Consider the following 26,082-nt stretch of genomic DNA (forward strand, 5'->3'; position numbering starts at 1 on the left):
CAGAAATTTCAACCCAAAGCCAACCTGACAAATCCAGAAGTGATAGAGAACCTTTAATAAAGTAGTTTTCCCTGAGACTCGCTGTGTTGGGCTGTGAGGTTGGCCTGAGCCAACAAACCAGAATGGTGGGCAACTGCTTGCCCCGTATCTAGGCTCAAGGAGACATCCTTTCTACTCAGCAGGTAAGAACCAAGGGTTAGGTCTGCACCAAAGGACCTGGAAAACTAAAACTCCAGCAGGAAGGCTCCAGCCTCCCCAAACTGGTGGAGACAGAAAACCCAGCTCTAGCCCCATGGTTGTTTCAGTTCTGCAGCCTTTGGTTTGCAAAACAGAGGGTTCTGGCAGCCTCAAGCCTATCCTGAGGTTTTATTCCCAGGACCCAGAGCATGCGGCATGCCTGTTCAGGGATAGTGAGCTACTCTGCCTGGGAACTTAAGGGAGGAAGGAAGCCAGGAAGACCGCTGGTGACTAGGCCCACAGGAGAAGACTGTGCAGTGGGGGTGTGAGGGAGTGAAATGAATAAGTGGAGGGAAACAAGACTGCTGGGAAGAGAACCCTGGGGCACATAAAGGAATTTAGAACCAGTGAAGCTCTTGGGAAGGCTTAAGTCTCCATCCAAGCCGGACAGGGTGGCGGAGCCAGACTGTGTAACCGTAATAGCCAAGTGATACAGTTTCTGAGTTTGGGTCTGTGATAACTAGGCTCCAGTGGCTTTAGGAAGTTACAGAATCCTCAGACATCCAAGCTGAAGAACATTTCATCTCCATCTAGCCTAGTGGCTTTCTCCTGCATTCTTCAGAGCCCGGGAGCCTATGGAGGATCAGTAGCCTTCTTATAGAGTGTGGGGGAAAGACTGAGGAGCAAAGGACTGGATTGCCCAACTCCACTTTATTCAGAGCAGCTTCAATTTTCTCCATATATTATATATTGGGCTTGTCAAATGGACAAGGTGAGAAAGTTTTGAAAATTACTGATCTTTTCCAACATTTTCATTGTTCATATGAAGAGGCCATCTCAAGGGCATATAACTCTTGGTCCAGGGTCATGACTAAAAGTGACCCAGCATGCCCCTGAGCTAGATAATGGTGGGATAAGAGTAACCCTGGGGCTAGAAGGGGATTCAGCTTAAGAGAATCTGGCAAAGGACAATTCTGAGTTCCCCAGGTCAGAGCCTAGAGACCACTCACAGCCATAGGCAGATCTTGAACACCAGTGTGTGGAGTCCTGCTCCCAGTATTGCATCCTAGAAATATGGTGGCCATAACCAGCAAAGTCCTTGGTCCCTCACCTCCAAGAACCAACTCGAGCCAGTGCAGCCTGTGCACTCAGAGCTGGTATTGCCAAAGTGACCAGGCCCATTGAGATAGAACATGTGGATAGCCCAGAGATGATCCATATTGGAGCAAGCCCAAGGTTACTGGCTACCACCCACGCTCCTACAGGCTGTGTTCTGCATCCAACAGGCCAGAAAGCAATTCCAATGGGACAGCACTCAGGCCCATACCTCATAGGCAAGTTTTTGCTCACAGGGAACCAGCACAATCTCTCCCACAAGATTGCAGTGCAGAGCTCCCTCTTACCTCTTCCAGTACCTGCTGGAAGAAATCAAAACTCCCAAGTTCTCTGCTGCTGAATCCTAATACTTCTTCCAAGACCACCTTAAGGGCATCAGAAAGAAGGGCTCCTTTCCAGCTGAAACAAGATCAGGTGGTGCATCAGCCCTAAGCCCTTTGATCTAGAACCTCATTCTCTTGGAACTGAATCAGATTCTTCTTGAAGCAGCAGAGCACAGATGGTCCACACATGGAAGAATGAATGGCTCTGGGCAGTAGGAGACCCCATAGACTACTCTGTCACCTCTGGTTCATCCATTCCACCCTTCTTGACAGCAGCATCAGAAGAAAGGCTTTCCCCAAGTCACCTCACTAGCTGGCTCTGGTGAGTGTCCCGGAAGCCCTTGCCACATGGTGAGTAAGGAGTATTGACAAGTGTCTCCCAGATTTTTTTCTGAGTTAGTTGATTGGTATTGGGTCATTCTTAGACTTTGTAAATGTCCAAGCCTCCGTTCCTAATAGACCATGATCTCTTTGAGTCACAGGACCAAGGTCTCAGTCAATTCTAGAACTCTTCATCAAGGATTACTCCTGGTACAAAAGTGACCAATACAAGTAAATGAATGAATTCATCTGTATACCTGTAGGGTCACCATGAAGTGGAGAGGTTAAATCAGTGGCCTCTGTGACACCCTCATCCTTACTCATCTTCTGTTTTGTCCCACTTACCAATATTTGAGAGTTACGCTGTGGATATCATAGCCATTTGACAGTCAGTGGCACTGTCACCCACCTGGTTAGCTAATGGGCCATAGGAGCGAACTTAAAAAATTGTTTTTTATGATCAACTAAGTAAATTAGGCTTCATATTTCTCCTTCATGAAAAGGAAGAAAGTGGACAGAAGAGAGGAGCACCCTCCCGCGTGTGCTCATAGGCCTTTGGCCTGGCCCTTGGAGTGATTGTTGAAGGACCAGCATGTCCTAGATGTTGGTGAGATGTTTCCGTCTTGCCTGCCACGCTTACTCTCCCCTTCTGATTACAAGTACCCCACCTGCCCCTCCCCACCCCCGGCCCAATGAGTCGAGGGCCATCCGACCAAGCTTAGATGAAATGGTGCATAGGAATCCAGGCCTGTGTGAAGTGACTTAGCGATCAACTGAAGTTAGTGGGGAAGTGCCAGAGGGGTGTTAGAGGGAAAGTGCTCCAGGTCCGGGAGCACAGAGGGAGGTGGGCGTGAGGAGAGCAGAGGCTATGGTCGTAGGGTGAAGGGGCACTTAAGCGGGAGACAGAGGTGGGCCAGCTGTGTGGGGTGGGGAGGGTGAAGTGGCCCCTTCTGTCTTACCCATGGTACTTCATGAAGAGGGCATGAGCCAGGTTGTGAGGGACTGGGACTTAGGACCAACAACTCTACTATTCCCATCAACTCTGCCTCTAAGGGCCAGCCCCAGGAAACCCTCAGTCACTGTGAGACAGTTTAACCCGAGCTCTGGAGTCTAAGACTACTGGAGTTAAAATCTTGACTTCATTCATTGGCTGTGTGGTTTTGGGCCAGTTACAGTATTTTAGCTCTCTTTCCTCTAAAATGGGGCTATTGAATTGTGGTGAGCTACCATGAGACACCATTTGTAAGATATCCCCCACATAGTACATGCTCACTGTATGTTAATTCCCTTTTCCCATTAGCTCCCATGTCGCTGAAAACCAGATGCCAGATGGCTTTCCGTCGTTCACCAGAGGCTCTTCTTTGCCAGGACACCCTGGGTAGCATAAACATTACTGTCCCTGCAGCAGCCAAGGCTGCTTAGCTCACACATCCTGAGACTCAGAGATGGTTGTTACAGCCCGGAAGCCATACAACCTTGGGTAGAGGCTCCTCCAACCCCAATCCCTTGGTCCTTGGACTTCACAGGACAGGAAGTTAAGGCAAATGCTTAGAGGGAATGAAAAACTGGTAGATGAAAATTCAGCGCCCCCCTCAAGCCTCCCACCCATAGGATCACTGACTCAGGACATGCTGGGAGGTATAAGGGAACTGAAATCAGGAAAATTGACACGCACTTGTTTTTGACCCTGGGCAGATCACTCCCCTCCCAGGCCTCATTTCCTCATCTGTAAAATGCTAAGATTTACTACAGTGACCTTCAGGTACTCTCTACTTGATTATTCCTGGAACTTCTGATGGAGAAGAAAAGGGTTGGCTCCTCCACTCTCCCCCTCCACCAAAACCAAGTGAAAACCTGAGCAAATCAAGAGCCCTAGGAGAGGACTGTACTTCTGAGATGCCTCCAGGCTGAGAGAGGGGTACTCAGTGAGGTGATCTACCAGGCTGGGCCTGCAAGAGTACAGCTGGCTGGGGGACCCAGACCTGGCAGGTAGACCTCTGGCTCCATCAGCTTCAACAGTGGCCCTAGCAGGGAGGTAGGATGGTAGGGGGACTGGATGCTCTGACCAGATTCAAAGCGGCATCAGTGCGGCCTGATGCGCAGAGAAGTGTCCATGTCAGGTGGACCCCAGAGGCCGTGCTGGTCTTACATCGGATCTTTGGACACCCTGTGCCTTCTGAGAGCTGCCTCCCTCCCCGAGTCCTACAGCATGTGGGACCCAAGGGGCCGTCCTGCCCAAGCAGCCTGGACCAGCCAGCTTCCTCCTTAGGGCTGGCCATCCCCCATCAGGTTGGCAGGAGCAGGAGCCATGGCTAGGGCTTACCCAGCCCAGCCACAGCGAACCAGAAGCCCAGAAGAGAATCGCGACACTGCTGGAGGCAATAAAAACCCAAATCCGTGCTTCATCTCAAAAGTCAGCTTTTTATTTCTGGGGCCAGGGCCCAGGGAGGGGAGATTGTTGAGCTAAGTCATCGTTGCTCTCTTTCCAGGAAATGTTGTGAGGTGCAGGGAAAGCTTGAGATGTTGCATTTTTTTCAACCCAAGCATGTGTTTTTCAAAAATACCACCCCCCCCAACTAATTTTAGAATCAGACCAAAGCCAAGCTACTGTCCTCTGTTTCTGTTGGGAAAATACTATATTTATTCGAGATGCAGAAGCGTGTCTCTGCAAACCTCCAATTGCTTCAGGAAAACAAATCTGCTTTAGACTATACAGAACCATGGTACAAAATTTATTTCTCATGCTCGAATCGCTTTGCATAACATTGGGCATGCAGTTTTTAACTCTGAAGTACTAAATTGCATACAGTGCCAGGTTGTGCCTTGGTAAGAGGGGAGCGCCCCTCTTGTCCTGAACTTCTGGTGCGCTACATACTGGTTTTAAAATAACACTTAGAAAATCCATGTGGCGCTGAGTATTTACTATGAACAATTTGTTATGAAAGTTGGTCACGCTGGATCTACACACTGGTAAGATGACAGCATCAACCTAGACTAGCCGCTGTCTGGGTCTTGGGGAGACGTCTGCTGGGTCACAAGCATGCCAAACAGAAGAGGGCGGCAGTGCGAGTTTCCACAATTCTATTTGAAGCAAAGTTCTCGGTTTCCGCGTGAGAGATGAACTATGAAGGTGAGGTCAATATGACCGATGACTGACCGACTGCCCTTTTCGGAACCTTTCCTTTCCATCTTGTGTACAAACAGGGAAGCAATCCATTCTCCATCCTGTCTTTCCTTCCCAGCCCTCCCACCACCACTCCCAGAAATGTACAGGCTTCTACCGAACGCTGTTACCGTTGGGCTCCACCAATGTGTGTAAAAGTAAAGAGCTCTGAAAGAAAATATGGGACTTTTGCTGTTTCTTTTCATTATTGTTGTTTAGGGTAATCATACAGTTGGAGGGGGTTAGTGGGTTTGGTTTGCTGGGTTTTCTGTTTAACTGCATGCAAGTCATGCTAAGGAACCCCTCCACCCCCCTTCCCAAATAAAATAAACTTTTTAAAAAATGAAAGGAAGAAAAAGAAATCCTCTACGGTCGGTTACCATTTGGCCGTAGAAAAAGCTACGTCCGTCCTAGTACAATGCCTGTGCCACTCGGACTCGTCCGGCAAACCTGCATGGCGTGAATTACTCGGTCCGAGGGTGAGGAGGGGCTGCAGGTCCACCCAGATGCTTAATAGCCACCAGTGTCCTCGGCCAAGCCGCCTGGTCAAGTCACTCTCACAGCCTCTGTCGGCATATACTTAGCAATGACAGGGCTTTCTTTGCAAAGATCTGTATGTAAAGAATACAATTAACACTTGAGCTTCTCTTCTTGGCTTTCCCGTCCCGCTTGGTCCTTAGTTTTTAAGGATAGAGGAGGAAAGACAGAACAGCCGCATGCAGAGGCAGGCAGGTTCTTCTCCAGCTGGCTTGTTTCCCATGCAGCGAGCCAGCCTAGCAGCCTTTTTCTGTCCATTCTGGGGGAACAGGTGGAGTCCCTACTTCTCCTGCTCTCCACATGGTCTCCAATACCTGCCGGGCTTGTGGCTCAGAATCACCCCCAGAAAAGCAAGTCCTCAGCAACTGTCGGGACTCCAGAGAGGTGGGGCTGTGTGGACAGAGGTGGGACCCTGCACCCTCACGCTCCCAGAGACTCTGAGCACCTACGCCAGGATAGGATGGGGCAATGGGTATCACCTGTAGACAGTGGTTGCTGCTGGGCTCTGGCTGCTACAGGGAGATGGGCTGCCTTTGTCCCACATTCCCTGGGCTTCCAGAAGCACAATACAGAGACTCCTGTCTGCTCTTCTAGGCCACACCAACTGACCCAACATTCAAGGGAAGGAGAAAGGCAGCCATGAGACCTAACTGGGCAAGGCACAGCCCCTGGGAAAGGTCTCCCTGCCTCTTTCCAGGGTGGCCCCTGCTCCTGGGCCTTCTAGAGTCTCCACATGGGAAAAAGCCAATTGCAAATGGGACCAGCAGGCCCATCCATGGATGATGCCAAGGATGGCCACCCTCCCCAAGGCTGGTAGCCCTCTGCCATGCAGCACCATGCGAGGAGTGGTACACCGCACTGAGGTCCCAGGGACCTCCAGACAGAGCAAGGAAGCAGGGGCCAGTCAAGATCAGGTGGGCACAACTAAGCACTAGTGACCCAAAGGACTTTTCCTTTCTCAGTGTAGGCTGCCTTTCCTCTTCTAGGTTTGCCTTTGATTTTGAAATGTTTTCTCCTTGCATCTGGTTTAACTTCAAATACTGGAGCAGTTGACAATGGCCACAGGCTATACCAGCTGTTGCTCTCAAAAATCCGAGTGTTTCTCTGACCCAGCCTGTGCCCTCTACCAGCAAGCATCTATGTGCACATGTGAGGCGCTGCAGACATGCACGAGCTGCCCAGCCAGTCTACTGCACCGAGAAAGGCTCGCCCCATCTTCCAGGCCTGGAGCCTTGCACCACAGCACTCTGGATGCCCCAAGCCTCTCTCTCCCCAGCCCATGCTCAAGCTCTACCAGAAGCCTCCTTCTAGTAGGGTCAGCCTGAAGTTCTGACTACTGTATAAGACCTCCCACAGAGGCCACCGGTGGTCTCTCTCAGCCCTCACCAAGCCCAAGGGGCCGCTCACCACACTGGGGCAGTGGCCAGTGAACATGGGGATCTAAGGTGTAGCACACATTCTCTTGTCCACCTTGGTAAGTTCTCTATCTGCCACTAGCCTGGCACACACCTTACCTCTGTGAGGACGACAGCCTTGCCCCCCAACCCTGAAGCCTCACCTCCCACTGGCCTGTGGACTCTCTTTAAAGGCTGCCTGTTCCATAACTCGGATCTTGGATTGCTAAGCTCACAGGTCCTGACCAAGTTATGCCCACCCACCTCACTGCCCTCCTCAGCCAGGGGAGAAAAGAGATCATATTGCCTCCTGGACCTGCCCTGCCCCTGTGGGAGCAGCCTGCAAGAGGCTCCCCCTGTTTCCCTGGGTACCCCTTGCCTTGGGGTCATGGCCCATAGTCTGTCAGCCAGCCCGTGCCAAGCCTCTTTCTACCACCTCAGCTCGATACCAACCGACAGCTGCCTGGGCCTCAGTTCTGCTCTGCCCGCCTGACACCTCACTGGGGAAAGGGGCTCAGACCTCCAGGGGCCAGCCCTGCGGGACTCCCTCCATCTTTGCCCACCTTCATGTGCCTGCCTGCCCCTCAGCGCCCGCCCCCCCCACCCTGCCCACCCATCTGCAGGAGCGCGAGGCGGCCCGGCCGATGCACAGTGCTCCAGCTTCCTCTACATACCCTTTCTCATTCCTCCACCAGGTGGGCACGCGTACTCCCCGGTTGATAAGAGGAAGCAGGGTCCGTATCTCTCGCGGGTGCCCGAGCGCGTAAAGGGCAGGCCCTCATCAGGAGTGAGGGCCTGGTCTATGTGGGGGCAGTCTTCGTTCGCCAGCGCGGCCTTCGCCACCTCCCCATTCAGTTTGGAATCTTCAAACATATAAGCAGAAGCTATTGAGACACTGAAAACTGTTTAGTGAGAGGGGGACAGGCCAGAGGTGGGGCTTTGGCAAAGGGCAGCCCATCCCCAGGATGGCAAAGTGGGCGGGGCACAGAGGAGGGTGCAAGGCTTGGGGAACCTCAGCTCATTCCAGCAGCCTCCCGGCTACCCACAGTGCAGGGAGGGAGGGACTCCTGGGTTTGCTCAAAGTTTGCAAAAAGATGAGTTGGTGATGGGCCCAGCATGCACACTGGGGGCCAGGCCCAAAGCCCAAGGCGGGGCTGATGAGACAGGATGGTGTGGATGCGGTCATGGGGAAAGGGCCAGACACAGAGCTCAGGGAGAGACAGACAGACACGCAGAAACGCTGCAGTCCAGAGAGGGCCTTGCAGACCCCTCTGCAGCTGACCAGAGCCTGGCTGCCTCCTGTCAGCACCCAGGCAGTCACTCATGCTTCCGCAGCCGCATCCAGACCCCATTCGATCCACTCCACTCAGCCCCCATTTGGATCCCATCTGATCACTTGATCCATGCGGTTGTCACCCCTCACCCCTCACCCCAAGCGATTGCTCAGCCTGCCCCCGCCACTCCAGATGGACTCATCTGGTCACTCAGCTGTCTCATTCTCCATGCAGACTAGGCTTCTCACATCTGCTCTGTCCCCTTAGGGACCCAATCGTGTCACTCTGTGGCTCTGTCCTCCATATAATCTAGGCCTGGTCATACCCTCTGCTTTGACCCAAACTGACTGATTCCCCATCCCCTGTGGTCACACATTTCAACTCTGTCCCCACAGGGCCCAGTCTGACTGGTCCGCCCTATTCGCATGCACACTAGCCCTGGTCACTCTCTTTACCTGGCCCCCGCTCAGACCAGTCTGACCCCTTCATCTGCTCCATCCGCACGCAGACCCATGACAGCACTCAGGCCGCTGGCTCCCCACACATACTGAGCAGGCGTCTTCCCCAGAGGCCCGGTCAGCTGCACAGCCACATGGGGATGTAGGCATGAGGCTGTGGCGGGACACGGATGTGGGAGGGGCTCCCATTCCTGTCTCTTCTGTCAGTGTCCCCAGCAAAGCAGAGCAAATGGATGTGTAGAAGGCAACAGCGGTTAAATGGTCTTGGGTGGGGAAAATTTGAGTCTTGGCCTCTGTGGTAGCCTGAGAAGGAACCCAGGAGGAAGTCTGGGGCTATCTTTGGTGGGGGCAAACTGTGGCCAGAGCAAGGAGCCCTGTGGCTCCCAATTCCAGTAGCAGAGCCAGGGAGGCCCCAGGCTAGCAGGGGCGGCTCTGACTGGCTTTGACCCCACCCCATCACTCTTGGGGTCTGCGCCCCATGTGCTCTGTCCTCAAGGCAGAATCCTGCTGGCCAGGGTGGAGCCAACTGAAACAATGCACCTAGGATGAGCCTCAAGGGCAGGCTGGAAGAAGGAAACCAACACCGGCCACCGCATTGCAGAAGGCACTGCCTAAGGTTAAAGAGGGGCAGCTGGAGACAATTTCCGCCTGATTTGACACTCCTGTGATCCTGCTCACATCAGTAACTGCACGAAGGAGTGATCCTTTCCCGCGTGTACACACTTGGTGTGCACGTGGATGGGATCGACACCTGTGTACACATTGTGTCACTACAAAGAGGCAGTCAGTCAAAAGAGAAATGGACCAATCAGGTTTATTCATAAAGCAATCCAAAAAATCCCATCATAATTTTGGAACTTAAAAAAAAAAGTCTCTTGTACAAGATGGCAAAGCATTTCATGTACAGTGCGTTTCTTGACAAACCCAGGGGCTTCACTCCCCGATTGCTCTGAACCGGAAAGGCCAGTTACCAAGGAAACTCTGACACCGTGTGACTGGGGCTGAGGGCTGCCTAGTGCGAGGGGGTGGGTCTGCTGGCACATAGGTGCTCACAGCCAGGCCGGGGAGGCCTCCTTCCCAAGGGTCTCTGGCCTGGGAACTGCATGGCCATGGAGGGGTGAGGGTGTGGAAGTTGGGATCCATAGTGCCCCCATGATCCTTTCTCCAGGGGCAAACAGCGGGCCTTCCAGGAGTGTCTGATCTGGAGAGGACTTGCCGTCTTTCTTGGCCATCAGCTGTCAGTGCAGGGCCCACAGCCTCCAGTGCTTGTCCAGGGCAGGGGTCAAAGGTGGCTGCCCCTCTCTGCCTCTGCCTCCACAGCTGTGCACCCTGAGACCCCTCCTCGGCTCTGTCCCCAAACCCCTACCCCAGGGCTCTCAGAACTTTAAAGAGCCCAAAGTTGGGCTGATTTTCCCAGAAGGTGTAGGGGCAAGAAGCAGCTATCAGGGGTGCCTGGGAAGGGAGTTTCCAAGACAATCCTGGGCCTGCTCCTTCTCCCAGCCCTGACCTCTGAGGGGGGCTATGACAGACTATGTTGGTTTACCTGCAATTGGGGATGCTCTCAGAAGCTGGGATCCTCACCCCAAACACACTCCGGTGGGAAAAACCAAGGAGGGGCCAACTGTCTAACCTAGGGAGCTTGTGAAAAGACACAGCTGCAAGCTTCCCAAGACCTCCACCCCATACCCCTCCCCTGCCCGGGTCCCAGCCTTTGGGTGAGATGGCAGCCAGGAGCCTCGGTTCCCACCCGCTTTCCCCAGACCCCACTAAACCCATAGGCCTGTGATGATGGAATGAAAACATGGGCAGCGTCTCAGATGGTTTCCAGGCTTTGAAATGGGCTGAGATGAGCGTCCACAAGAGGGTCATTTTTTTTAAAACTTTGGAGCAAGGAGAACCTGAGTGGCTGGGGCGTCAGCCAGCAGGCTGGCTTTTCTGCCCCATCTTCAGGCACCGCCCATGTACTTACTGTTCACACCAGTGGCGGGCGCCAGGGGGCGCACGCAGGGCTGGGGTGGGGTGGGGTGGGGGGTGCTGGGCATGTCCTTGGGTTTACCCCCGCCCCTGGGGTCTGCCCAGCTGGGGACTCAGGGGAAAACGTCCCAGGCTAAATGGGATCAGTCTGTGAGACACAATCACAAGAACCAGCACAAGTCATGCAACAAAACGAGGAGAGAGAGAGAGACATGATTAGTGGAGAGAAAGAGAGAATGTGAACAACATGGAAAAGAACACCCACACCTGGCTCTCAGTCAGCTCATTTCTCCACTGCACCCCCTTAGCCCACCAGGGACAATGAGGACCCCACTTAGGGTCCAAGCTGCCAACCCTACCTGGCTGCTGGATCCTGCCTGCCCAACACCGACCCCATCCCACCACCCACCCTGCCCCATGGACTGGCACCGCTCCCTGGGCAGCCACCACAGCCCAGCAGGGGACAGGTGGGGGACCGGGACGGGGGACTTTGGACTCTGCTCTTCTGGGAGAAATGCACCCCCCAGCGATGACCCAGAGGGTGCAGTAGTGATGCCTGGCGGCCCAGGAAGGGCTTGTCTGGGCCTTGCTGTTGCCCAGGGTGCAGGAAAGAAGCTTGGCCACTACCCTCCCTCCCTGCCACACCTCCTGCTCACCTGGATGGGACCCTGGATCACAAAGGACCGACCCATATTGGAGGAGCAGATATGGACAAGACGCACATGAGAGGACATGGCAGGATGGCAGTGCTCTGGGCTGCCCAGAGCAGCTGGCTGGCCCCTTTTGGGAAGAGGGTGCAGCTTCTCCTGGGTGTTCTGCCCTGGCCTCTCCCTCCATGGCCCAACCAGCCAGGTGAGAACCAGACCCTTGACAGCCCCAGGACAAGACCCTCCAACACGGACACCACGCCAGCCACGTTCCAGAGGAGCAGACTGGGTCATCCCTGGGACAGACACACACACACTGAAGTTACAGGAGTGACTAAGGGGGGAGGGAAGGGAAGGAGCTGCTAGATGCCTGGGAGGCCTGGGGCTGGGGGTGGGGAGCCCTTGGGGTCCAGTGCACTGCACTTGGGTTTAGAAGTGGAGCTGGAGAATCCTGCAGGCTCTGTTCTCTACAACCACAGTGCCTTCCTGGCCTCTGTCTTCTCCCTCACTCTCACAAACTGCCTCCCGACCCCACACCCATCTAGTGCCTAGGTACAAGCCGACAAGGAGGCCATGGAAGGAAGGCCAGGGCGGAGATGGGGAGGACACCCCCTCTTGGTGACAGATCATCCGGGTCTCACACACAGCTTGTGGGGAGAGGAGGGATCTGGTGATGGACAAGGTGCCGAGTGGGACTGGGGTCTCTGGGCAGAGCCAGGAGGGTGGGCTGACCACCAGGACAGCGCCCACACCACTAGGGGAAGTGAGTGCTGGGGGGGATGGGAACAGGCATGGCGGCTGAGGGGGTGGGAGGAGGGGGAGGGCTAGGTACCCATGCTCCAGAGGGCAAGCTTGGGCAGGGCGGTGCCTCCTGGGCCACAAGACTGCTCAAATCAGAGCTCTCTGGGTCCCTGAAACCTGGAGCCGGGTGAGGTAGCTGCCAGGGGCGGGGCCACTGAGGCTGAGGAGGAGTTGGGAGCCCAGAAGATCTAGTTGTCCCTGGGCCTGGCTGGTGTGTATGTCTGAACACACAAAACTGTACTCCTGTGTGTGTGCGCCCTCAGCACATGGAAATAACGCCACCGCCTAGACATGCAGAAGAATCGGTGCCTACTTGGGGTGAATGGGCATCCTTGGTGGGCTGGCCTGAGAGCCCCATGTTTGGGATGCCAATCCTGAAGGACCCAGGTCCGGTGTTTGGGAGGAGGCATTGGGAAGGCCTGTGTGCGATGGTGATGCCCCTTGGTGAGTGCTTCCACAGAGCTTTCCCCAGAGTCCCAGCAGCTGTCCTCGCCCTAACAATGGCTCCTGAGATCAAATGGCTGCCTAATCCAAAGCCGGGCACCGGCAGGAGCTTCCCAATGACAATCACGACTTGGTCGAGAGCCTTTCCGCTCAGTGCCCTGTTTCAGCCTCTGGGATCTCTGTTCACCCCCATCCCAGCTCAGGACACCCTTCACATTCTCTGATCTGCCTACAGGAATCCTGGAAGGGAGGGTATGGGGCTGGGCAGAGGGTCTGGAAAGCCCCCATGGGAAGAGACCTTGGGGCTAGTGCTCTGGCTGGCACAGCTGTAGGATGGCACCAGAACAGGACCGGGATGGGGTGGAGGGTCACAGAACATGGCAGCAGAGAAGGAAATCAATCATCCACTGAGGGAGGCCACCCCAACCAAGGGGGAGGACTTTTGCACCTGAGGCAGAGCTAGTCTGGGCCCGAGCCAGACCTGGGCGTGGGGATGTCTTTCCTAGACTAAATGGATCTAATCTCTCACATCAACCTCATGCTCACCTAGGTATTCTTTCCTGGCTCAGTCCTGTCGTTCTTCTCTGGGTCATCCATTTCTTTGAGATCCCTGTGTCCACAGAGTAAGTTGATGGTATTCCATGGGTAGAGGTAGACTATGGGCTTTATATCTTCGGACCAGAGCCCCATGATCAACTTTATGTGCTATGTGCAGATTCTCATAAAACTGAGATAGTCCCATAACGAACCACTAGCCATGGAATATCAGAATATATCCCACAGTGACTAGTATTGTTTCAGGGGCCCCTCCCCCCCACCAACCCCCAGGGAGTTCCCGAGAACGCGGTTGAACACTGGTTGGGATGTCTTGTATTGCTGCTGCAGTCCCTATCGCTGGACATGGAGAAAACCCTCAGTGAGAGGTTGTTGTTGGTCTGTAGTGCTTTCATCGAAGCTGCCAGGGTGGTGGCCCCCTCTAGTCCTTTGCTCACCAGCCACTTCCACCAGAAGGTCACTGGCAACTCCCACTGGGCCATCAACCCAACAGACATTGTGAAAGCCAGAGTCATTCCAACAGGTTCCTAAAGATAATTGCTAAACTCTAGAGTGGTGGTAGAGGATGAGTTGGTTCAGCATGCTATGGGGGTAAGTAAGCTTGTCACAGCGGGCTGGGGTGTCTCCAGGAAGGACCTGGAGCTAGGCAGCCGGAATCAGAGCAGGAATACTACTCAGCTATGAAGTCGGGATCTGCAGGGGCTGAGAATCCTTACTACTGCCTTTGCAAGGACCCTCCTGCCCAGATCCCATGCACCATTTCTGCCGTCTATACAGCCTGACAAGAGTCGTGTTAAGGACCAAATCAAAAGCTGTCTGGCACCTCCAATCACACCCGCCCCCGCCCTGCTCCAACACTGGGTTAGTAGCTTGAGTCAAGGACTCATGCTTGACTCCTGCCCACCTGAGCAGCAGCCCCCCTGGCTCCTGCCAAGGCAGTCCTCAGCAACCTCTCCGGCGCATGGCCTCTCCAGAACATCACGAGACCAACCACATCAACCTTCTTACCAGGGGCACCAGTGAGGTTCCTCTAGCAGGCTCTTGCCTTCTGAATGTGGCTGCCCAGCATTTCCCTGGGCCCCAGGCTCCACACCTCAAGATTGAGTGCAGGATATCCAGGGCTGCCCACAGAACTAAGGAAGCAGTCTGACTGAATCTGGAATCATCGCTACAGGGGGCGGAGGTGAAAGGTCAGATCGACATGCCTCTAAGAGGTTTCCTACCTGCTCTGTTAATTTCTAAAATTTCTTCCTGGGCCAGCGGACATGTGTCACTCTGAGTACTGTGGTGCGGAGAGTTTACGACAGATTTACAATAATTGGGAGATCCCAGCTGCGGTGGCCGTGGAATATGCTTCTTTTTTTTCTTTGGTAGTTTCTGCTTAGCCATGGCTAAGGAGTAGTACATCCCAAAATTGTTCACAATGACAGGCACGGGCATGGCGATGGTCAGCACACCCGCTAGCGCGCACAGTGCTCCCACCAACATGCCAGACCACGTCTGCGGGTACATGTCTCCGTAGCCCAGTGTCGTCATGGTGACCACAGCCCACCAGAAGCCGATGGGGATGTTCTTAAAGTGCGTGTGCTCACTGGCGCTGGGGTCGTTGGGCTGTGCCCCTATCCGCTCTGCATAGTAGATCATGGTGGCAAAGATGAGCACGCCCAGGGCCAGGAAGATGATGAGCAGCAGGAACTCATTGGTGCTGGCACGGAGCGTGTGGCCCAGGACCCGCAGCCCCACAAAGTGACGGGTCAGCTTGAATATGCGCAGGATACGCACGAAGCGGACGACTCGCAGGAAGCCCAGGACATCCTTGGCGGCCTTGGAGGACAGGCCACTTAGGCCTACCTCCAAGTAGAAGGGGAGGATGGCCACAAAGTCAATGATGTTGAGTGAGTTCTTGATGAACTCTACCTTGTTGGGGCAGAAGACGACACGCATGAGGAACTCGAAGGTGAACCACACCACGCAGACGCCCTCGATGTAGGTGAGGAAGGCCTCTGTCTCGGCTTCCCGGTAGTAGCGCACCTGCGTGCCATTCCGAACGTTCTCAATCTCCGTCTTGTTCACAATGGGGTTGAAGCGCTCGTGGGTCTCCAGGCAGAAGGTGGTGATGGAGACCAGGATGAAGAAGAGGGAGGCAAAGGCCACATACTGTGGGCAAGAAACACACAGTGTCAGAGGGGAGCCCCTCCCACCCCGAGGGGAAACACCTGGGGGTCCCTTGCACTGGGTCCAGTCAGAGGGCCAGACCAAGGGAAGATGCCTGCACAAGGTCCCTTCCAACACCACCCAAGCTGACACACCATGTTTCCTTCCTTAGCCCTCGAGGGATGTGCTCTACTGCCATGCCTGGCTGGAAAAACCCTCCTCCTTCACCGGGAATGCTTTCCTTCCCCAGTGGCCAGCAGGGCCACCACAGGGAAGGTATCTGGGTCCACTAAATACCCTCACTGAACTGTTACCTGACTGGGAAATAAACTATTATATGAAACCACTGACATCTGGAGGTGATTGGATAAAGCATTGAGTTACCTAACTAATAAAGACAACGTAGCTTGCCAGAGCTGCAGTTTGCAAAAAATGAGAGGGGGCAGCCATGGGCCCCTTCAGGGCCACATTTCTCTTCCAGCTGCGGTCTGTTCAGGTGAAGGAGTGCCAAGGCCTCACCCTGCATTCGCAACAGGAGGCATCCAGGCAGCAACTGCCTTGGTTTGCTCTGATGACCCTCCCCAGCTCTGAGGGGAGTCCGAGGAAGCCTAGAACAGCCCTGTCTGAGTTGACCATGACCACGAGGCATGGCACCCAACCTGGCGGGGATCTGAGAACCAAGAACAAGGTGGACCTTCCAAACCACATTCTGGGGTGAAGGTCGGGAAAGGGAAAGGGGAAGGACCATGTTGGCATTTCAGAGCAAAGGAATAGGAGCAGTCTTTACAGTTGACCTGGTCCAAGCTACTGCATGCTACACATGACACGGGAAGAGGCCCGGAAACAGGAAGAGACCTGTCTCAGCTGCTCATTACTGCATATTCATATCCTGTTGATTTAGAGCACTGTATAATTTTTAAAACCTTTCTCCAAGGCTACTCTCAAGTGTGACCCACATGCATCCTTCCACCCACCTATCTTTCTCTTTCTTCACTCATCCGCCATCCTCTTTCTTCCTCCCTTCCTTCCTCTTCCCCTCTCTTCCATCCACTTATCCCTCCTACTTCCATCCATTCATCCATCCACCCACCTTTCCCTCCTTCCCTTTCTTCCACCTGCACGCCCATTCATGAGCCTGCCTTCTCTTTCCCTTTGCTCCTTCCTCTCTTCCTTTCTGTTGCCATTCCACCCATCATTCTTCTCTTTTCTTTTTACCCTCCCTTCTTCCCTCCCTCCCTAATCTTCCCACCCACCTATCCATCCACTCATCCACCTATCCATTGGTTCATTCATCCATCCTTTCTTCCAGGCACTCCTCACCAGCCACCAGGTTATGCCCAGAACAGAGGGAAATCAGGCCTCTGTTGAGCTCTTAGGGAGCTCTGTGCCAGCTAAAGGTGAAGGACATATCCAGAGACTAGCACAGTGCAGTAGACTGGTGACCCCCTCAACCCTGTGAAGTAGGTGGGGTGGAGTGGGGAAAAGGTGAGAGAGAGGCAGGGTAGAGACTGAAAGCCAGGTCCTCCAACCCTGGAGGTGCTTCTCTTAGAGTCCAGATAGTTTAGACCTGGGGGACCACAGTGTAAGACCAGGAAAGCAAAGTGGTGCAACTGGAAGAGGCCTCCTTCTCAAACCCAAGCTCACCTAGATCCAGGGCCCTTTCCATCACCAGAATCACCAAAGCTTCTGGAGCTAAAAAGCCCGTCTCCACCTACTAAATATCTGGCCCATGATTCCCTCTGGAATCCCCATCTTGGAGTCTGCATTCACAGTCCAGACTCCCTGAGGACAGGCCATGCCCACAGCCATGCCCCTGCCCTGGCCTTTTTATAAGTGGAGAACAGGTGCCCTGTGAGTGTCTGAGGGAAACTCAGAGGCCCAGCCCGGCACACTCCGAGCTCCTGACTCTGACCAATGGCAGAGGCAGAGCACCTCCCTGTCCCTTGCTGCCCATCAACCAGGACAGGGCCTCCCAAAGCCTCTCACACCATCATTTTCTGCCTCCTGATTCAACAGGGCCACTGCCATCAGAGCAGGTTTTAGGCCTCGGTCTCAGCCACACAGCTACCAGAGAGAGAGCCTCCCATGGGAATCCCAGCTCTGCCAGTGCCAGCTGCCCATGCTTCCCACCGAGAAAAGCTCAAACTCCTCAGCCTGGCACACGAGGCTCCCCACGCCCTGGCCTCACTTGACTTGTCAGGGTTCTCTCCCTACTTGTAGCCAACAGTCCTGCCACAAGCAACTCTCTGCCATTTCTGATCACAGAGTGGCTTCCCCATCTTTGTGGCTTTGCGCCTGCTTTTTGTTCTACAGCAGAGTGTCCCTGCCAGTTCCTAGCTGGGAAAATCCCATTCATCCTTCAGTGCCCTGTTAATAGCCCTTCCCTTGGGGTGAGGCCCCCACTGGCATCTGTGGTCCTGGGAGGTAGCAAACGAAAGGACTCCCCAAGGAGTCTCCACCCACCCTTGGGAACCAGTGAATCTGCCTCCAGCTCCAGCTCTTTAGTGCCTGGGGGGCTCATGGGAATAGCCAGATGGGGCACCAATCTCCCCAGAGACCTGTAACTCCCAAACCCCTACAGGCCTTCAATGTTCGCATCTTATTTGCCCTCTCACAATACAGATCCTATGGGTAACTGAGGCCCACAAAGAGGTCAGGGCTTACACATTAATGTGGAAAAATCCACATTACCAGAGATCAATGGACAGCCTAGGCCCCATGAGTGGAGAGTGGGCAGCAACAGCCAAGCCTAGAGCAGACACAAGGATTCTGTCTCCAGATAAGCCAGAATGGGAGGAGCCTGGGGCTCTTGCCTGCCTAGGCTCCCTGGTCACCTGCCTTCCTGGCCTCTGCTGCTGCAAGGCCTGGTCATCCTCTGTCCCAGGCAGAGTCCGCCCCAGCAACATCCTGATCCAAGTGGACCCCTAGAGGACTGTGGAGGAAGCTGGTCCTGGCTTGCTCAGATTGAAAAGTTGCCCTAAACCCAGGGATCAGTACGAGGGCAATCAAGGGCTGAGCACAGAAAGGAGAGGGAATGGCACCCAAAGCTTGAGGACCTACTCTGTGTCTTTAATCCTTTCACTGGCCTGGCAGGACAGGTGGCCATATCCCCACTGTGTCAAGAAGTAAAGCCAGGAACCGAGAGGTACAGTTTTAAAGCTAATGATGGAACTGAGATGTGGACCCAAGTTTACTGAGCTCGAGAACCTGAGCTATGTCACCACCAAGCCAAAAGCTCTTGCGGCAAAAGCCACAGCCTCCTCACTGGACAGCTGGCCCCAGATTGTGTCTAGATGGCTGCATCGTGGGGCCTGGGACGCACAGCCCATCTTAGGGCCTGGGACCCTAACAGCCGGTCATGCCAACCCCATGACAGAGAAGGCAGGGGCACCTGGATCCACAGGCAGGGGCCTGGCCATCCCTGAATCATTCTTAGTCTTTAGTGCCCGGGCCTTAATGGCACCTGGGGGCAGAAGCAGCCATGGGTTGGGCATTAGGGACGAAAGCAGACTCAGATGGTCTATCCTGCATCTCTACTTGGTCACCGCCCTGCGGACATAGGGAGAGAGGTCTCAAGTTGTTCAGGGAGCTAAGTCAGAATACGAGGTGGGGGGTGGGGGCACCAACAAGAGCATAGAATGGGGAGAGAATTCTGAGGTCAGCTGAGCCCTGGCAGGGAGGGAAGCCCTGCCTGGCAAGCCCAGAACAGCAAGCTTTGGAGCAGCCTTTGCAGCAACCCTGGACCCGTCATCCCCAGGGCAAGGGGAAGATAGGCTGCATCCCTTATGAGCTGCCTGCCTCCCATTCTCCAGTCACCCAGAGACCACAGACACAACGACCCAGACATGCAATCCAGAATACACACTCTCCTAAGTGTAGGCACTGAGCACGTGAGTACACAAACTACAACCCCGGGCCTCAGCCATACAGAGAGCATACAGGAGCCTTCGTAGAGCTTTCTGAGACCATCACAGCACAACCAGAGATGCCCAGGTGCTACACTTAAAGGTGCACACACGTGCACGTGCATGCACACAACTCTTGTGTATACATTCTGAGGCCCCCAGTGCTATGGCAGGGGTACCACATGGCTGAAAGCACAGACCGGGCACTGCTGCCCACCCTGTTACCCCTGGCCCCAGACAGTGACTGATTGGTGCCTCACCTCCCACAACATGAGCAGCTCCAGCCTGCTCTGCCTCTGCCTCCTCAGCCTTCCCTGATGCCCTCAGCCTGCCAGGATTTCCTGTCACCTGCCAGGTCTTGTCTTCTTTCCCTAGCCACCCCCTGGAGCAGCTGAGCCCCATCACACCCAAGACCTGGGCTGGCTGTGCAGTCAGTCCCTCCTGGGATGCTGTTGAGGTTAGAGATATAAAGGAGGCTATTCCAGGCAGCCCAGGGCAACTGGCACCCCACCTCGCCAGCTCCACTGCTGCCGTGTAAAACATCAAGACCATGCACGTGAGGTCGCCTGACAATGTGGCATAAACCCAAGCTGATAGTTTCTGGCTCTTTTTCCTTTCTAGAACCAAATCACAAACCATGAGAGACCCACCAATTGTGTTCTAGAAAGTGGTAGCCATGGCAACAGAGCAAGGCATCCCATTTCTATGGTAACCAGGGTGGTGAGGCTGTTGGCTGTAAAGTCAGACAAACCTACTAACGATCTGTTGACTTAAGGAGATGTTTTATAAATCACCAAGTTATTTTTATCATAACTCCACCCCTGAAACCACAAATCAGAAAGGCAATTTACTATCTATTAAAATGACCAATATGTGCTATGACTTTCATTTATGAATTATTTATGCCACAGTCATCATTTAAAAATTATGCTTGCCTTTCAGAGTCATTCAGAGGTTCGCCATGAGGATCTGTATTCGTGCAGTTCAGTGTTTTCAGGAACAAGGCACCGCTCATAACATGGTGCACGAACTGACTTTCTGGTCTGGCTGCTTATTCCCTGTGTGACCTTGGCAAGTTACTTCCCCTCTCTGAGCCTCAGTGTCATCATGGTGAAAGGGAGGGTCGGACTTGGTCCCTTCTGAGGATTCTGAAACACAGCAAAGTTGCAGACCATAGGGGCCTATGATGGCTAATCAGGGGGGCCCTGGCTGAGGTCCAGGCCCCAGGTCCCTAGAGGCTGTGGGTCAGTTTTTCTGCCTAATTAAATTTACCCAGCGGGGCTGTGCAGTATTTGAGTTAATCCAGGTGGAGTCAGTGATGCAGAGCAGATGAGATGGCCAATTGTCCTAAATAAATTGTTAGTTGAGTTGGGTTTGGAAACTGAATTAGACTTGTCTGGACTCCTTTGGACCCACAGTGGGCTGGGCTGGGCTGGCCAGGGCGGTGAGGAGGGAGGGAAGGGGTTCTTTGGGGTGCAGCCCCTTTTGGTTCTTCCCAGTATCGCCACCAGCGAGCGGGAGCTGGAGAGGCCCAAGCCTTGTGTGGTCTCCCTTCCTGCTCCTGCTCCTAACCCTCCCCTGCTGCACCTGCTTGGGAGCAGTGGGAGGGCTCCCTGCTGGGCCGAAGTGGTGTGAGCAGTGTGAATGCATTCAGAGTGTGCCCTGGGAGCCTGTTCAGGAAGTGTGCAAGCCAGGGAGAGCATCGGCAAGGCTGTGTGCAAGCGTGGGTCAGGGTGCGCCAGGGTGAAGGCCTGTCCCCCGTCCATGCCTGTGCCTTAACTGCAAGCAACAGCGCAGTTTAAGTGATCACTGTGTGTGGTGTGTGATTTGTGTGGGTTGGAGAAGTGGAGGGGAACATGTGTGAGGTGTGTGCCTATGAGTATTAGTGATGTGTGTGCATGTGTGTGGGGTGAGGTATGGGGGCTGTGCATGATTTGTGGTGTGTGCGTATGTGCATGTGTGTATGGGGCTGTGTACGGGATGTTATGTCTGTGTGTGAAGTACATGTGTGCATATGTGTGAGGCTTGTGGAGTATGTGTGTATGTGAGCTATGTGTGGGGTGTGTCTCCATGCATGAGGACAAGTATGGTTTACAGTGTGTGTGTGGTGTGTATCGTGCTAAATGAGGTGTGATGTGTGTGTATCCCTGTGCACATGTACAGGGACGTGTGTGGTTAGTGGTACATATGTGGGTGGAGGGTGTGTGTGTGTGAGGTATGGTCTGTGTCATGTGTGCATATATAGGGACGTGGTTCATGGTGTGTGCATGTACGTGGGCTATGTATGGAGCGGAGGGTTGCACACATGCATATGCAATACATACAATCCCGAGTGGCATGCACACGCACGTGTGTGTGTGTGTGTGTGTGTGTGTGTGTGTGTGTATACAGCCATCTGCTAGGGAGATCAGGGTCTAGCTGTGCAGGCCGGGCGTGTGTTCTCTGGGCCTACACTCAGCTCAGAGTCTTGACCCTCTTCCATGCCAGTGCTGGCCCCTCACACGCTAGCTCAGGAGAAAGGACAGACATGGGAGGGGAGAGTGGGGACAAGACCCCAGGAGAGAGCAGCAGGGAGGCAGGGCTGCTCAGAGCCCCCGGAGCTCCCACACGGACGCTGTCGCTCTCAATCAGAAAAGGCAGTGGCCAGACCTCAGGGAGCTCAGACACTATAGCAGAGAGGAAACTGTCTCCCTGAATTCATTCTCATGACCCTAGACTTAGGTCACATCTGAAAGGGCCACTCTGACAGCTGGGATGGAAACTCCTGAGGTGGCAGAGGTTCCCGTAGTGCTTTTCCCAAGATGTGCACTTTTTCATGTTTTAGACATTAAAATATAACATGCCTAAATTCTTCAAACACCGTTTCTTCCCATTTCCTCAAGGTGCTCATGTCATTGAATAATGGCATGTCTGAAACTGGTGCTGTCCCAGATGAGTAGAATCCAGGACCACAGGACAGAGGCTGCAGAGAAAGGCTGTGAAAGACCTGCTGCCTGGGGCAGGGATGGAGAGATGGAGGCACAGGGAGGGATGGGACCTGCCCAAGGCTTCGGGGCTTGCAGGGCAACCACTGATGGGCACCGCAATCTGAAACAGCTGCACTAGGCCCCAGTGTGGGGGTTTTATCACTGTGGCCTCAGAGCCCTTGCATAGTGGCCTCCCCACCTTCCAGGCCTCCTAGGTCCTCCTCAGGTGCCACCTGCCTTAGATCCCAGGTCAAAAACAGCACCATTCCTTCCGTCAAAGAAGTCAGCAGCTGGGGTAGCATTGACAGGACCCTGAAGTTGAACCAACCTGAGCTTTAAAGGCCTGGCTCAACTGTTGACCTTGGACAAGTCCCTGGCTCTTTCTGAGCCTTCATTCCCTGCCTCCCAGGTAGCTGTAATGACAAAATGGGGGCTGGGGGGCATTCACACCCTTTGTCACTTAGCACAAACCTGCTCCTATAAACCCTCCACTGGATCCTGTGTCCTGGGCCTCCCCGCCTCGCCCCTCCATCAGCAACAGAGCAGTTCCAATGCAGAGCAGCCCTGCCTCTTACACTCCTGCCATGCAAAACACTGAGCAGGGGGCCCCAGGGAGAGCGAGGCTTGAAATATTGCCACTGTCCTCTGGAGAGTCACCCCTGGTCCATGCTCAGCCCATGGAGTGTGAGGAGGCTGAAGCCGCCTCCTGCCCCGCCTGGCTGAGTGGCATAGTGTCCAAGTCTGTCCAGCGAGGCAGTGCTGGCCCCAGCCTACGGGGGAAGGGCAGCCCCGGGATCCCGTGGTATGGGCCAAGGAGAAGCCCCTGGATTTGGGCGAGGAGAGTGTGTGGGGGCCAAACCCAGTCACCCCTAGAAATGTGTGAGATGCCTTCCCCGCAGGAGTCAGGTGGGAGATGAGGAGGCAGGAGGGGCAGAAGGCAAGGGGCAGGGCGGGGTGGCAGCGGGGTGCGGCAGGAGAGTGAGCTGGTGAGAGACAGAAGTGCAGAGCACTGCCCTCCACCTGGAGATGCGGGCTCAGCAGCCACAACGAGAGTAGAAAAGTTCCTTTAATTTATGCCCCAGGTGGCTGAGGCCAGGCTGGTCACCTCTGGGACACTCAGTCCTGCCACTCTTAAAATGGAGATGATAACACACTCCAGGAAGCAAGACAGAACTAAGGGGTGTGAAAGAAATGGCCAGGAGCCTGACTACCCCAGATCCAAGGAGGAATCGGGGCTGGGAGAGACCCCAAGATAGCCTGCTCCCTGCCCACCGCTATGGCAGGGCTGGGCCATGGGTTTACTCCACAACAGGCCTAACAGCATTCAGAGTTTTGTTTTTCCCAAATGACTTGGAGTCAGAGGGTGAGGAAGGGGTAGCAGCAGCAGCAGCAGCAGCAGCAGCAGCTAGAGAGGAATGTGTTGCATTCTATGTTTTTCACTTGTTCTGCCCCTGGTCTAACAACAGACCAGGCAGGTGACAGCAAGCATTGTGAGAGCCATCAGCATGGTCCTCACAGCCTATCTGTCACCGGTGTCCAAGATCCAGCTCTGTGGCGTCCAGAAGTGAGGGACGTCCTCTGTAGAGGGGCGGAGACTCACACCCCAGGGATACAAGGTGTCCACGAGAGCCCTGGCCTTGGGCTGAGAGGATGTGAGACTCAGAAGGAAAGGATGTCCAAGGTCACACAGTGAGTGGGGCCTGGGCCAGAGCTGCCTGCGAATTTCCCGCCCAACTCAGGTCAAAGACGAACAATTACAGCAGTGTCAAAGGCCTCACACAGGCCACGCTTCTGGTGCTTTCCGTCCGCCTGCTGATTTAAATCCCACCCAGCCGGGCGGGTGCATTATCATCACCACTCCTCTCAGAGGAGGCATCCCAGGTGGGGTGGAAGCGTCTTACCCATGATCCACTGCCTCTCACAGCCCCTCCAAGCAGCCTAGCAGATGGACACGGCCACATCGCGGCCACTCTTGAGTGTTTCTGACCTTGGTCAGACCCCGGCAGGCACAGTGGGTACGGGGGCTCTTAGGGGAATGAGGCCACGAAGTCTCAGTCACCCGGGCCAGCAAGCCACTCCTGTGGCCTGTTCTCCTGCCGTAGAAACAGGGGAGCCAGGAGATGCTTGGTGGTGGGGGGGGGCTCCTCTCACTACTCTTTTTTGTTGTTGTTGTTATTTTGAAACATTTTATATTTGAAACAGTTTTTCTGTTTACTTTGGCTGTGGGTGTGTCTTATGTACCTCAAACCTTTTTTCTAGGTTGCCACCAATTAGAATAAGAAATAAGTAAACGAGGCCCCCAGACCAGGAAGCAAGAAGAAGCCCCCTATTTGGTATAAAGCCAGGGGATGTGTGATACTCTGCAGAGACCCCGAGACAGATGTCTGTTGGTTACCGCCATGAGGGACCACTGATGAGGCCACTCTGTCTTAGCTAGCTGTGATGGATGTGCACTTCTTTCTTGTTTAAAACAACCTCCAACCCTTTCTCCCAGCTTTTCCCTCAGGGACACCGGAACACACGTGCTTCTCTTTCTCCTGGTGCCCCAGTGACAGCTCCGTCTTCCTGGAGTGATTCAGGAGCACCCTGCACCAGCCTGCCTCAGGGCAGGCTTCCTCCTCGCTCAGCCTTTCCCCTGCCGGCTTTGGGGTTACCTATGTTGATCATCCACTGTGGCCACCACAGGCCACACACTTCACCCTCTGTAATCCTCATGGCCATCTTGGTCAGAGGAGCATTTAGCTTTGTTGAGCCTCACTGTCCTCTGCTATAAGGTAACCAGAGGCCAAGGCCTTGGAAACATGATCTCACTTATCTCAAAAAACCTCTCTGAGGAGGCCTCATTTCCTCCATTTTTCAGATAAGAACCTGAGGTTGAGAGTGGCTAAGACTCAGCTTGGAAGTGGTAGGCAGGATTTGAAACCAGGTCTCTCTGACTCTAAAACCACCACACTCCTTCCCCTTAGAAATCTCTCTCACATCCATCCCAGGGAGCCCTAGGAGGAAGTGTTAATCTTCTATCATGACAATGGACAGCTGAGGCTCTAGGCTCCATAAAGAAATGGAGTCCACAAGGAATCCACTAGGGAATTTCCCCCAGTGCCCACTTGTATGTTTGGATCTCAGTAGGGATGTGCGATGTGTATGTATAGCCATGTGTTTGGGGTAGGGGAAGAAAAAGATGTCCCTAAAAGAGGTAAGGTACAGAGGGCAGGGTACACAGCCTGGGAGGAACCACAGCTCACTGTCCACCTGCCATCCCTCCATCAAATATTTATGCCTTATCCCAGGTCCGTGTAGGCCACTGGGTATAGGCTAAGAAAAACCAGCCACAGCTTCTGGTAGGGGGACTAAGGCTTGTCAAGTAGCCATATGACAAAAATGTATCTATGTGTGGTGACGAGAGCTCCGAGGGGAATGCACAGGGAATATGACAGACCTTCAGCAATCCTTGGGGTTACAGTGGCTTCCAAGAGACAATGACTACTGTGTAGAGGTTGGAGGGAGCAGTCAGAATCAACTAGGGAAATGCATGGTGCAGGCAGAGAGAACAGGGTGCAGGCAGAGAAAACAGGACAATTCTCTGTCCTCATGTTCCTGGATCAGCAGCCACTCTGACACCACTCATCTCTCCGTCCTTTCTGTCAACCTCCCAGGACCGCAGAGGCTCTGGTTTTCTGCCTACCTCACCGGCTGCTCCTTGCTGGTGTCCTTTGTCAACCTCTGCTCCCCAGCCTGTAGCCATTGGGGTGGCCCTGACTCTTCTCCATCTACACTCACTCTTTAGTGATTAACTCAATGTCACAACCAAAATTCCATCACCCATTCCAATGCACCCTCTGGACAGTGTCTCCAGGCCCAGCTCTGCCCCTG

At 54.1% G+C, this 26,082-nt stretch overlaps 2 protein-coding genes across 3 annotated transcripts in view; one reads left to right on the forward strand and one right to left on the reverse strand.

Annotated features, from left to right (window-relative positions):
• Sergef (secretion regulating guanine nucleotide exchange factor) overlaps nucleotides 1-77 on the forward strand; it is a 220,468-nt gene extending 220,391 nt beyond the window's left edge. The window contains 1 exon segment of the mRNA XM_087211592.1: nucleotides 3-77. Within this exon segment, the coding sequence (XP_087067718.1) occupies nucleotides 3-28 (26 nt within the window). The 3' untranslated portion in view covers nucleotides 29-77.
• A 4,261-nt stretch (nucleotides 78-4,338) lies between these two features.
• Nucleotides 4,339-26,082, reverse strand: part of Kcnc1 (potassium voltage-gated channel subfamily C member 1) — a 40,817-nt gene continuing 19,073 nt past the window's right edge. For both annotated transcript variants that reach the window (XM_087211591.1, XM_004851510.3), the window contains 3 exons: nucleotides 14,408-15,341; nucleotides 7,706-7,894; nucleotides 4,339-5,711 (listed from right to left, as the gene is read on the reverse strand). In XM_087211591.1, coding sequence (XP_087067717.1) covers nucleotides 5,647-5,711; nucleotides 7,706-7,894; nucleotides 14,408-15,341 — 1,188 coding nt within the window. In that variant the 3' untranslated portion in view covers nucleotides 4,339-5,646. The remainder of the gene's footprint in view (nucleotides 5,712-7,705; nucleotides 7,895-14,407; nucleotides 15,342-26,082) is intronic.

The sequence above is a fragment of the Heterocephalus glaber genome, unplaced genomic scaffold (assembly GCF_053883595.1).
Source record: "Heterocephalus glaber isolate CG9 unplaced genomic scaffold, H.glaber_assembly_v1.0 deba00001428, whole genome shotgun sequence".
Classification (NCBI taxonomy): Eukaryota; Metazoa; Chordata; class Mammalia; order Rodentia; family Bathyergidae; genus Heterocephalus; species Heterocephalus glaber.